The following is a 13,643-nucleotide window of genomic DNA, read 5'->3' as shown; positions in this document are numbered from 1 at the left end:
GTTTGCTGCCTACCACCAGCTTCTATACAAGGTACTGCATTTTTAAATTATTTCTATTTTTTGTCTAAAAATAATCTTTTTATTTGCGGTGGGACTCCCTGTTCTGTTTTCCTCTCTCTTTCCTCGTGAAGGGCCCACAATGCCTTCTGCTGTAGTTTGCTTTATCAAGGAGTCTGTAACCTGTCATCGGTGTTCGGTCTGTATACCTCAACAGTATAAGAACAGTAGAACAAATTCTGTTAAAGGACATCTTATACAGTATATATTGGAACTTGCTGCCAGAGGGAAGTTGCCAAGTCCAGGAGCGCAGATGATTCAAAAAAGGGAAAAATACTTGTCCTCTCTGCTTATTACCAAATGCGCTGTCACTCAGTGGACTGGATGATGTTAATGTCATGCCATTCTTTTATTGCTTTGCTCAGCACAGAAAGGGTTGATCTCCAGTGTAAGTTTTAATAACTTAGGTGTCAATTTGTTACCTGTATTCAAACAGATGCATAGAATAATTCACACTTGGAACTATTTTTGCTGAAATTGCTGCCACAGATAAAAGATTTATTTTTAAATGAAAGCTGAGATAGGCTGATGCTGTGCAGTGCTGAACGACCACCAGCAGCTTCGAAATGGACTAAGAACAATTTCCAGCTCTAAGGGACAAGCTGTACCATTTAAATCTGTGCATGGAGGGATTTTTAACTCTGGCCTCAAGGAAGCTTTTTAAAAGATAACCTGATGAGTCCCAGCTGCTTCCTCAGCTGCTCTGACAGGCACCGTTGGACTTTGGCTCGTAGGCATGAGAGGGTTTTGTAAACTGGTCCTTTGTCACTATTGCCTAAGAAAACTGAAATTTTTGAAGACCTCTTGGAGACAGCTGAATTCTTGGAGCCTTTTATCAGAAAAATGTTAGGCATTTGAAGCCAAACCGAACAGTGCGTGTTGCTGCCGGTTTGTAAGCCTGTTGCCAATAGTTCCTAAGAACACTACAAAATGATTTTAAGTCTCTCTCTTTCTGATGCTTTTTGGGGGTTACTGCTCGCATACCACTGCACCGCCGCTTTTCCCTGCGGGTCTCCCCTCCCCACCCCGGGCGTAGGTGGGGGATCCCTCCCCTCTTCCCCACCTCCAGGCCCCGGGGTGGGGTGGGGTAGGGTAGGGTGGGGTGGGGGGCCGGGCCGGGGGAGGGTCCCGGCGGGCGGCGCTGGCCGCCTCCCCCCGCGGCGGCGGCGGCGACGGACGCGGGGGCGGCGGCTCGGGGGTGCTCCCCGCGGCGGCCGGCGGGACATGGCGGGGAAGAGCCTCAGCCTCGGCGCCCTCAGCCTCGGCGCCCTGCTCCTGGCCGCCGCCGTGGGGGGTGCGGAGCCGCCCTCCCCGCCGCCGCCCGGCAGCTGCCGGGGCGTCCGCAAAGTTTTCCAGCTGCGGCGGCTCGGCTCCCTCAGGGGCATCCCGGAGTCCCCGCGGGCGGGTAAGGGACAGACTGGGGAGCCGGGGTGGGGTGGGGGGGCGCGGCGGGGTTGAGTTCGGCGCCGGGCACTAGCGGGCGGTGCTCCGGGTGTCAGCCCCTGCCCGCCGCCGTGCGCCCGCCGCCGCGGCCGGACCCGGCTCCGGCTCCGGAGCTGCCTCGGGGGCTGGTGGGGTCGTTCTGGTGGTGGCGGGGGGGGTGGGGGGTGTGCCTGGCCCCGTACTCGAGGGAAAATGCTGCTCTCGGGCTGCGGGCTCTGCAAAAACCGGAGCACCTGCCTAAAATCCCGCTTCGTGCGGCGCAGCCGAGAGAGCGCGACAGCTTGAGATCGGGGGGGGGGGGTGTGGGTGTGTGTGTGGGGTGTGTGGGTGGGTTGGGGGTGTCTGTCACCCGGCTTTCAGGCATCCGAGGGCTGGCACAGATACATCGGTGCCCGTGCAAACCCTGGAGGAAGGGGAGAGCCACCGAGCTGCGTCTCGGACTGGCGGAGTTACTCTTGTGTGAAATGAGAATGATTTACACCACTGCAAGCGGTGGGTCTGCACGTTTCCTCTGCTGGGTGTCTGCCTGTAGCTGCAACCGAATAAAATTCCCGGGAAAGTAATGTCTTAAGTAACGGCAATTTGAGTCCATCCTAGCATCCATATCAACAGTGAAACTTTTTTTTCAGCGGATACCGAATGACGTGACAAAGTTTGTATGTAATAAGACGTACCGTTTTAGGTTTGGGGGTTGTTTCCAGCCTCGTGAAAGCCTCGGTTGATTTCAGTGGTGCCAGTCACAGAAATAAAATGCAGATATTTTCATGGTCAGGGATATAGGGTTGGAATTTTTAATTTTTTTTTTCTTTTGTACAGATGCGTCTGTAAAGAGTGTTCACGTTTAGACAACAAATTAACTAGTAAATGGGAGTCAATGCCTTCCTGATAGAAAATGACTTCTGAATGCAGCAAAAGCTGAATTAACATCCTCCCCACTTTAAAATATCAATAGCATCTCCCTCTTTTTTAAGATAATCTGTGTAGTTTTTATTAACTGTGCAAGTTGAGATAAGGCATAGTATGTTTATTCCTAAAGGAATCACTTAAAATACAGCTTTTTTTATTACTCTAATTTTAAACCTATCAGGTAATCCTAAACCTAACACGCTTAATATTGCAGTGTGCAGTTTACAAATCGAAGTGCTATCTTTAGGTTACCAGTATATTTGACAACATGTGTTATTGTCTTACGTTGTCTTTAGCTAAATATTTTATTATTGTCTTCACTAAAAAGAAAATGAACACTTTAATTGGAAAGCCTAATTAAGTACAGTGCAAATGAAGATGTCTGGAAAGTGAAATCCGAGTCAAAGCCCTGTTGGTGATTTTAAATATTTGTGTCAATTATTTGTGTGAGTAACATCAGTATGAATGATACGGTATCAGTTTATCTATGTTCTTCTCCTTCCATGGTCTAACATAACTATTACACTTTCTCTGACATTGTCATTTATTTTGATACCATACATTCACTCGTATACTGGGGATAGGGAGGAAGCATGTTGCTTCAGGAGGAAAGAATTATGGAACCTCATATATGTTTCTTCTGCCCTGCTCTCTGATTTCCTCCCTTCCCCTACAATATTTTTTTATAACACTACTCTCATTTTCTTCGTTTGACTTTTCTGTATTTCCTGTTCCTGAAGAAAAAGCTGGTTTTGAATTATAAGAGTAAGAAAAGAATTCCTTGCCCCGCAAGCAGCGGTCAGCAGGAGGTGCGGTACAGCTGCGTGGTCAGCAGCCTTTCACTCTTTGAAAGCATTGCAGTGCTGTGGGCAGCCTGGAAAACACCAGCCCTCAAGGGGCCAAGTACAAGCGCCTGAGCCTTCGTTCTGAGTAGCTTTGATCTCAGATGTACATGAAACAAATAATTGTGAACAGTAAAATCTGTTCAGAATTGGAGATGACAAGAAAATGGGGATTAAATGAGTATTTTAGAAGGTTTAGGTGTGATTAAAGGCATTCGTAGGCTGGAAGCATAATGTGAAAAGGAAAAGAAATGTCACTTTTGCTACTGATCTTCTGTATTAAGCCTTCCTTTGAGGCAAGAAGTGAAAAGTATTTTAAAACCGTTTCTGATGGCACTTAGAAATGTGTCTGTGTGTAATAGACACACGCGCATATAAACACTTTCTGTAGGTGTCCACTTGTGAAAATGGACGTCAAAACTGTTTTTATAAAGCTTAATTTGGTTGCTTAAATGTAGGCATCTGCCAGCATTTGAGTTTCCCTAGAGCCTCTGGAATACCCCCATGGGCCAGCAGATGGGCCAGAGTCTCTGGGAGACTCGCGTCTTTCTGGAGTGGCAGCCAGCAGCAGGTGGGATACCTTTGGCATCTCGGATGCTTCCTGCAGGTGATGCACTGCATGGTCAGCGCAGCCAGTGGCATCTAGGAGCTACTCAGCTATCAAACGTTAGGTGTCGACTTCAGAGCAAGCTGCGTAGCTCCTTTGGCTGTATTGTATTGCCTGCGTTTCTTTATTGTGGTGGTGCCTTAGACCTAGCTTGTATGAGGACACTTTTATTTAAACGTCTTAAGCTGAACCTCACCTTTTCCTTGGAGAAGGATCACTAGCTGAAAAAGAGTGGGAAGGTGAGTTGGTGTATGGATTTGTATACAGTGGAAGGCTACCTCTACAGTCAGTGAAATTATAGGGAAAAAGTTGGCTTATATTGGCCTTGTTTTCGACGCATGTATTAAAATAAAAGACTGTAGCATTCACAATTGTATTTTTTTCCTCTTAGTGGTAATGAAAACTGAGCAGCCTTATATCAGTAAATCATGCAAATTGTAATGCTCTTTCCTTCGGGGACTGCCATGTGTCTGTGTTTTGAATATATGTTATCTCAAAAACCTATGCATTATTTTATATAATTAGTTTTGCAGCGATTGTATGTAGTTCATGCAGTTTTAAAGGGGCAAAAATATCTTGCCTGTCATCCTATGCAAAAATGCCAGATATATGCACGGTGGTGATCTTGAGGGATATGGGAACCACAAATTTGAGTTTTTATCATTCGCATAAACCTGGATATCATGGTGTTGAATTTTGCAACTAATAAAGATAAATTAGTATCTTTAACAAAACCAAGGTTTCTATTGCTGCCCCCTAGCAATGAAGAAACTTGCCGAACTGTGCTCAATCTTTTGTAGCAGTGATTTGTGAACTATAGTACAGACTTATGCTCAGCCCTGTCACATACTATATTGAAACATTTATCACCTTCATACTGATTTTAAATGTTAGTTGCAAAAATACTTTGTTTTTTCCTGTCTGGTTCTGTGTGACAAGTGTGGTGGTGTTGGGACTGTGCAGAAAAACCTCAATGATTAAAAATCCTAAAAGACCCCTTTCATTATATGGATAATCAAACAATATGCAAAGCGTGAATTAAACATAAAAAGGCTTCAAAGGTTTGGGTTTTTTAATTTTATTTTTGTGTATGCATATATATATATGACTTGGATTATTTTAAAAAAGTAATTGTTATCTGCAAACAACTTTTTTTATACATTTTTATTTCCTATGCTCAACTTCTGGTATTGTAACCTAAACAACTTTTGTGAAGAATTCCACTCTTTTACCCCATATATGCTAGTAAAGCTAGAGCTTTTAGCTGATTTCAGTTGCTTGTTTTTCAGGCACATTAAATGGGAGCTCTCAACTCTCCTTGTTCACTTGGTTGCCAATAATATTTCTTCTTCCATTTCCTTCTCTCAGAATCCGTAGAACAGCAGAATAGGATGGACAGTAAACCAGTCACCCTTGCCTTCTTGGCAAAGGGCTTCCAGTAGGTACATCAGTGAGCAAACTGTCAGGCTTCGGTTGTCAACAAAAAAGCTGAATTCTGTGGCTTATTGGAAAATGTTATGTTTGCTGGAACTGTAGAATAAAAAAGTTCCCAACAAAGTGAAAAGCAAGAGCTGGAGATATTTTTCCAAGTTCTCAGCAGGGTTTGTTGTTTTTTTTTTGTGGTGCGTGGGTTTTTGTTTGTTTGTTTTGTCCCCCCCAGGAATCAATCTAGGCTTCTTTTCAGCAACCTTTGAGAGGTCATCTCGGCAGTTGTGAGAACAAGAAGCAAAATAAAGAGTGAAGACTTTGTGATTAGTATAAATTTTATTGTAAAGGCTTTTTGATAGAGAATCATTAGGCATATGAAATTGAATAAATGAGAGAAACTATGTCTGAAGGGTAAGATAGTCTCAGAAAAAGTTGGTGCATAATACTGTTTTTAATTCAAGTTAAAATTACTCTTGCTAATTCAGCTTAAAGTAGCGATAGAAGTCACTTTAAAGCCCAGATCAGATTACTTTGATGCAACTCCAAGATAATTTTTGAATTTTAATTTGGGTTTTTAGTATGATTTACATTCAGGTAATTTGGATTTTGGTTCTATCTGAAGTGAGATCAAGAACTTTTTTTTCTGTATGGTGTGTGCAGCTGGTTTGTCTAATGGACATTCAGATCTCTGGGAAAGGATTTAGGCAGAGATGGAAAGTGAGTTGTTCTGTCGTATCAGTTATTGATGTTCATAATATCGCGTCTGTTTTTATAAAGACTGTTGCCTACTGCATAATGTTGTGTGCGTGTGAACACACACTGTTGGTTCCTGAACGCAAGTACTATTTCACCTCTGGATCTGCAAAATGATCACTGTGAAACAATTCTTACATCATTTTGAAATTAAAACCAGCAAAAAAAATGTGCTCAACTATGTAGCAGCTTCCCCATCTCTCCCTCTCTCGTATTTCGGCTCCTCTAGGCAGACAGCAGTGCTCAGTAGCCTTAGGACTTGATGTGGCTGGGATGACCTGAAAGGCAGTGTCCGTACTGCTAAGTAGAGGACAGGGCACCAACTCGTGGTTCTTGAGCCAATCTATTCCACTCAGCACATGCCTACGTTGCTTAAGGCTGGTATCCTGTAGAAGGGATGGACTGTCCTTGCTAGATGGTATTTGCCCTTGAGTCTTGTCTAGATCCAGTATGATGCTCTTGTAATGCCAAGGCACTGTGTATTTTTAGGGTTTCCTTCCACTGCAATTCAAGCAGTCTTAAAAATGGGAAGGCTTGCAGGCAGTGAGCGTAGTGTAATGTGAACGCATGTTTTGTGCCGTGAGCTGTAGCGTGGGTGCAGGGAGGGATGCCTGTTCCTTGCTAGGGTGCCTGCTAGTAGGAGGATGATCTTAGAGGATGTTAGGAAGGAGCCAAACCCATACTACAGTGTTGCCTGTGGTACCCTCTGGAAGCAGTATGTTGAACGCATCAGCTCTAGGCGAGCAGCTGGGCATTGAGAGAAATCCTGGTGTGATCTGAACAGAGCCATAGAAAGAGGTGAGGTGATAGTTCAGCAGCATGGACAGCCAGGTGGTCGAGGCTGTTCCCTGCCTCTTTTATTTAGTAATGCTGAAGTACTTTACAGCAACCATAATGATCGCAATTAATGCTAAATCTGGAGTGGTGCTTGTAACAAAAATGAGTTGACAGATATTAAAAGGTGTGAGAAGGACTCATGTCTGATACAGGTTGCAAATCCATTTTGCAATAAACCACTGCTTCGAACAACTGCTTCCAGGCCCTATGGCATATCAGTGCTGGCGGTTAAAAGACTGCTTATCGTAACAATCCTAGGTCTGTTTTGGGATTTTTCAGACCCTGGATTTGATCTCATGGAAATATCTGTCTAAGTAGACAGACAGAAATTTACCGTACATCTACTATTTTACCTTCCTGGCAATTGACATCCTCATCCTGTCAGTACTTGTTTATCTCAAGGTACTGAAAATATGGATTTTCACGGCTGAGACCATAAATGAAAGTTTGAAATCTGTTCCAGAACTTCTGGAAATAGGTAAACCTATACCTCCAAATAATTACATATTATTGTCTGAACTGACAATCTGAACTGTCTTTTCTGCACCCATCTAGATTGTTTTCAGTTTTAAAACCTTTCCTATACTTAACTGTTTATGTTACTATATAGTTATTACAGGCTAACTTATTTCACGTCTTGCTGTCTTGTGATCTTGTCTAAAAACAGATTGCAGTGTAGGGCCCTCAGAATTTGGTACTGGAAAGAGCCAATATTCCTTATTGGAGCAGAAAATGTCTTCTCACTGTTTTTCAAAATAATTGGTTATCGACAAAACAGTTCTTGTGGAAGACAGGAAGGTTTTTAGATGTGAAAACACAGAAAATAATTGTGTGGTTTTTTAACATTGGTTGTATTGAAATGAAATGGCGTGTTTCATTTGGTGGTTTATATAACCTTCTGTGAAACATTATCCGTAAACTGTTGCTTGTTCCGTAGCTCTATAAAGAAAAAACTACAGAGCCACTCTGTGGATTGTGAGCAACCACTCCATTTTTAGTCAGCTGGGTTCTTTTGCATGTTGTATTTGGTTACTTTTTCCTGACCATTGAAGGCAGTGATGCTTAATAAACTGGAACAGAAGTAGGTCAATAAAATATACTTATATGCACGTGATTAGCAGTCTTAAAATATAAAACAAAGTTCCCGTAGCATTGGGAATGATAACCATGTTCAAAAGATGCTGCGTTAAAAAAAAAAAAAAAAAAGAACAAAACTTACCATAAAATCAAGGGAATAAAAGAATATTGAAGAGTCAGCTGAAACCATAAACAAATATTCATTATTATTTTAGAGCTTTGCTAAAAGTCTACATGTCGTCTTGAAGCTATTCTAAAGCCTGTAATAGGCCTAGATAAAATTTCATATTAGCTCCTGCTCTACAAGAGGTAGACTGCAGAAGGTTTGAAAGCTAAGTAGTGCTTAACATTTGCTTAAAATATTAAGCACTTTTTGGGTAATAGAGCTAATCTTTAGGTTATTTAATTTTAGTACTAAACAACTGTTACGCATGTTTGTGCCTATATACATATGGAACTGCATGTGAGCAGATGGTGTGTATATTATTTGTTAATAACTAAAATGTAGTAGTTGAAAGGTCGTACATATTGGAAAATAACACAAAGGTTTTGTGCAAGGTACGCTTTTCTAAACCTCGTAGGAAAAGGAGATTATTGCTTCTAAGAAATAAAGCTACTGTTTACTTGTGAAAGAGGCACATGTTAAGTCAGTAGGAGAATGAAGAATAGTACTCACAAATTCTAATTTTTGCTTGGTTTGACAGCTCAGCTACACACTTCTGATCTTGAAATTATGGTTTATTATACAATGCCATTGTCTAAAATGATGATATAGGCAACACAGTGTTATTTGATAATAATTTGATAAGAACACTTCACCAAGTTTTCTCTCTTAAATCTTCAGTTCTAAGCAGAGAGAGGATATTTACATGTAGTTACTCTCGGCTAAGATTTGGAGGATAAGGTAGGCCATCTTACATACGTGCTAACGAGGTGGGTTTTTTAAATTGTTTTTAAATACTTCGTAAAACAAAACCCTTCCCAAACTCTACACAGCTATATTCTTCATTGGGAATAGTTGTAAGTCTCCTGCTGGCATTTGGGCCAATATATGAGCTGTGTTGAAGTCTGAAGGTTGAGCAGTTGTATTGGGGAGGCTTCTGTAATGCACAAATTTTTATAATGTTTTTCTAACAAGTCACTTGTCAGAAGACTGTAAGAGTATAGTGATGTAAGAGAAGCAAAATATATCTAGTTGGGAGTTTTCTTTTTTAGCCTTTCCAGAGTTATTTTTATTTCTTAAATTATTTGGTATCTAGACTGTGTGATAAGTTTATTGAAGAGCTTAGTACTCATCCACTCTAGTATCACCTGGAGTAGTGTGAATTGTAAAGATTATGTTATGTTGTAGAAGACAAACTTTCAAAACCTTGATTCCATACCTAGAAATAATTCTGGACACGTAGAAGTCTAACACTGAATTATCAGACTTGCTGTACTGGTAACAAAACCAAGTGGCTTCCAGTTCCGTCAATTACATTCTTGCTGTTTTGAAGATAGGAGCAACATCTACTTTTTCTCAGTCACTGGGGGCTTGCACTGGGTCAACAGCCTTTCAAAAATAATAGGGGTTGTTCTCGCAATGACTTCTATCAGCAATATCAGCACCTTTGTATACATCTCACCTGGTCCTATGACCTTGGATGGGCCAAGATGTCACAAGAGATCCCACACTCAGTCCTCTTCCTCTGCTCCTGGTTCCTCTCCTATTTAACCCTTGTCACTAGGCACAGAGGCCTGAGCTTGTTGGTGAATAATGCGGCAAGGAAGGGAGTGAGTACCTCAGCCTTGTCTGCATCCATGGGCACTAAATCACCCACCCCTTTCTGTAGCAGGCCCACTGTTCCTGGGTTGTTATTCTGTTGTTCACATAGTGGTACAAGCTTTTGCCCTTGATATCTCATGCCATTTTCAATTTCAGTCGAGATTTGGCTTTCCTAACACCATTCTTCCACACCTGGACTCAGACACATTGGAACTCCTCCAATGTTTCTGTATGGTCCCTTATAACCTGCCCATGTTTCCACTTTCCATTTACATCCTTTTTGCAGTGAAGCTTAGTAATGAGTCCCCTGTTTACTCAAGCCTGTCCCTTGATAAGTCTACCCACTGGAGTGTCAGGATGAACTGTCTGCTTGGACAAAGGATGGTCCTTAAAGACCTGCCAGCTCTTCTGAGCGACCTCATCCTTCAGTGCTGGATCTCAGAGGATCCCATTTGCCAGTTCCCTGAATAAGCAGGTCTGCTCACTGGAAGGCCAGGGTCCATACTCTGCCACTCTCCTTCCTCACACCCCTTGGGTTCTTGATCTGGTACTACAGCCAAGGCTGCTATTACTGATCACCTTATCCCATGCCTAGGTCCTCCTTCTCTGTTAATATCAATCCAGAAGAGTGCCATACCTGGTTGACCCATCTAGCTTCTATGATAAGAACTTGTCCCCAGTTCCCTCCAGAAATCTCCAGCTTTGCTTGCATCCCTCTGTGTTCTACTTCCTGCAATTGTGAGGTTTAAAGTCTCTCATAAGAAGCAGAATCTTGCTTTAAAGAAGATTCAAGCCACTTCCTTATCCTGACCTTGCACTGCATTGAATTCATACCACAATGTCATCCTCGCTGGGCTTCTCTTTGGTCCTGGGTCACCACATGCCATCAACCAGCCTGTCTGCTCCATACCTTCAAACTGCTCCTCTATGTGAAGAACAGTCTCCCTTCTTCCTTGCTCATCTTTCCTGACAAGCTTGTATCTGTCCATTGCTGCACAGTGGTCGCTCAAGCTGTTTTATCACACCTCAGTTATTCCAACTGTGTCTGGTTCTTTCAGGCATGTGCAGAGCTCCAGCTTTGCCTGTTTGTTTCCTAGTGTTAAGGATGTGATGGGAACTGCCAAATCCAGCAGGTGCTGCTCCTGGAAATTCCTTCTGACTGCTGAAGCCCTGCTGGGTCCACTCTGAGAGTTCACTGGTGAAAACACACCCTCTCTCTCCAAATCACAAGCGCACTCACATTCTTGGATCCCTTGAATGGCACCATTGCGGCCTCCTATCTAATATCCATGACTGATTCCCTTTAACTACTATGCCAATCTCCTCCTGCTCTCCTCTCCATCAGGTTAGTCCAGCTTAATGTTTGCTAGTGAACAGATGAGCACACTAGCACATTTGTCTCACAAGCTTCTCCACAGCTGCAGATGAATATTAGCATGGGCTCTCCACCTCCCCAGTACCCATGCCCAGACTCTGGCTGGCTCAAATACTGAGTCTGCGCAGGGGTAGGCCTCCTCCTACTCAATGGCAATTCTTTTTTGAAATTTGCTAGTGAATTACACATACACACATGGGATTAAATTCACCAGAGAATTATAAGCACATAGATGTATTGCTGTTTCTGGCATTTAGGCCTCTCACACCTAAGCATAAACATAGTCCCTGGTTTCTCCAGTTGCTGGTATATAGATCTTGCAGCACTCACAAATAGGACAGAGAGTGAAATTATACGTAAAATTTAGTTAAGAGAAAAGAGTTTATTGAGAAGACTGGATAGACCAAGGTGCTCAGGTGCAGTGCTTGGTGAAGCAAGCGTACTAACTAGCTTTGCTTACAGATGACTAATGCTTTATTCCCCCTTCCCCTCTATTTTTGCATGCTTGTGTCTCCTCTCATCCCACCTTTGGCTCTTACCGTAAACATCCCATAAGAAGTTTTGTACAGTCCCAAAAGCCCCTTATGATATTGCGTAATAAGTTTTCCACAGTCCCAAGTATCCAACAGTACTTGGGTTAGCCTCCTTTCTCCTTCCTCATCAGTTACAATGTTCAGGCTGACCCTTTCCTAAAGGCTCCAAGTTCACTTGTAGCCCATCAGTCAGTGGGTGACAAGTTCTGGTCTTTGTTGCTGCTCCTGTTATCTCCTGCTTTTTAGTGTTTGTGTGTCTGTGTTTATTTTATTTGTCACTTTTCTTGTTGCTTGCCATTTCATTTATACTGAATAGTCCGTAACCAGGCAACTTAACGGGCCAGATAATGTAGCCCCACATGTGGGCTCTGTGAATTTGTATACCTGTGCTGGAGGTGGGCCCCCTTTCAACCTGGTTTATCCTTCCTGAGCACGCTCTTGCACCCATCTGTGGGTCACTTGCACTTACCATCTGTCCTGGTTTCAGCTGGGATAGAGTTAAATTTCTTCGTAGTAGCTAGTATGGGGCTATGTTTTGGATTTGTGCTGGAAACAGTGGTGATAATGGGGAGATGTTTTAGTTGTTCCTAAGTAGCGCTTACACTGCTCAAGGACTTTTTCAGCTCCCTGTGCTCTGCCAGGCACACAAGAAGCTGGGAGGGGACACAGATGGGACAGCTGACCCCAACTGACCAAAGGGATATCCCACACCATATGGTGTCATGCTCAGCACATAAACCTGGGGGAAGAAGGAAGGGGGGAACATTTGGAGTGATGGTGTTTGTCTTCCCAAGTAACCGTTACGCGTGATGGAGCCCTGCTTTCCTGGAGATGGCTGAGCACCTGCCTGCCCATGGGAAGGAGTGAATGAATGCCTTGTTTTGCTTTGCTTCCGTGCGCGGCTTTTCCTTTACCTGTTAAACTGTCTTTATCTCAACCCATGAGTTGCCTCACTTTTGCTCTTCTGATTCTCTCCCCTGTCCCACCAGGGGGGAGTGAGCAAGCGGGGCTTGATTGCTGACTGGGGCTAAACCACGACACACCACTGATCTCCCTTCCCATGTTGATAACAGTTTGCAAGTAAGCATCCCCCTGACATGCCTATTGCAAAGCCCTCCTTGCCGGGTTGGCCAGCCTCTTGGTGAAGTTGCTCTTGCTCCACTTTGTCAGACAGATCCTGTCTTTCACTAATAATCCTCCTTCCTTAAAGAGGGACCCATGGTCATAAAAGCCAGAGTACCGTGTGTGATACTTAAAGGGAAAACCTGATCAGTAGAAGTAGCCTAAGATAACCAGGATGAAAGTGGTTTACTGGTTTGTTAAAGACGCCTGACAATCAGTGAATTATACATTCAGGATCAATACCAGTAATACAAGAGATAAACACAGTACTAGACACAAAACTTTATTAAACGCCTGCAAGTTTTGAAGCACCTTTCTTTAACTAATGCCAAAACTTTCCTTGTATGCACCCCTGCTTCTCCCAACACCCCACTGATGCACCCCCCAGCAAGGCAGTGTTGCTGTACCCCAAGGTGAGGTCCCTGTGTGCTGCCCCACTCTGCCAGCCCACCGCTGGGTGCCGGTTGCCCCTGGCACCCTCTGGGGAGGCTGCAGGGGCTTGGGCAGGGGTCAGGAGTGCCCCTTGGGTCCTGCCAGCAGAGACAGACCCCCTGTGACAGCTGCTGCCTCCTCTCCACCGCCTTCCCTTGCTGTCACAAATGTTCGTGCTTCTTGCCAAGGTCACTCCTTTGTTTCAACAATCTTGTAATTCCCCAGTGTGTTTGATACAGGTAATGGTTGTCTTCCTCTTCAGCATGATGAGTTTTGGGCAGATAACTCTCTTGGGCAGTTCTGTGGTTTTGGTGCACCTTCCTGGTATGAACAACTGCTGTTGTCACAGATGGTGGAACAGCTGAGGGGGGAAGGCACCTCTGGAGATCCTTTAGGGGAGCCCGCTGCTCAAAGCGGGGTCAGCTACAGCAGGTTGCTCAGGACTGTGTCTGCTCTCTGAGGACGG

General features: G+C 43.7%; 1 protein-coding gene across 4 annotated transcripts in view; it reads left to right on the top strand.

The window, feature by feature from the left end:
* Window positions 1–1,202: 1,202 nt before the first annotated feature.
* Window positions 1,203–13,643, top strand: part of GPC5 (glypican 5) — a 773,121-nt gene continuing 760,680 nt past the window's right edge. For all 4 annotated transcript variants that reach the window (XM_064440689.1, XM_064440690.1, XM_064440691.1 and 1 more), the window contains exon 1: window positions 1,203–1,462. In XM_064440689.1, the coding sequence (XP_064296759.1) occupies window positions 1,282–1,462 (181 nt within the window). In that variant the 5' untranslated portion in view covers window positions 1,203–1,281. The remainder of the gene's footprint in view (window positions 1,463–13,643) is intronic.

This window comes from Phalacrocorax carbo, chromosome 1, assembly GCF_963921805.1.
Source record: "Phalacrocorax carbo chromosome 1, bPhaCar2.1, whole genome shotgun sequence".
Classification (NCBI taxonomy): domain Eukaryota; kingdom Metazoa; phylum Chordata; class Aves; order Suliformes; family Phalacrocoracidae; genus Phalacrocorax; species Phalacrocorax carbo.
The sequence above is the reverse complement of the archived record's forward strand: the minus strand, read 5'-3'. Positions and strand labels throughout refer to the sequence as shown.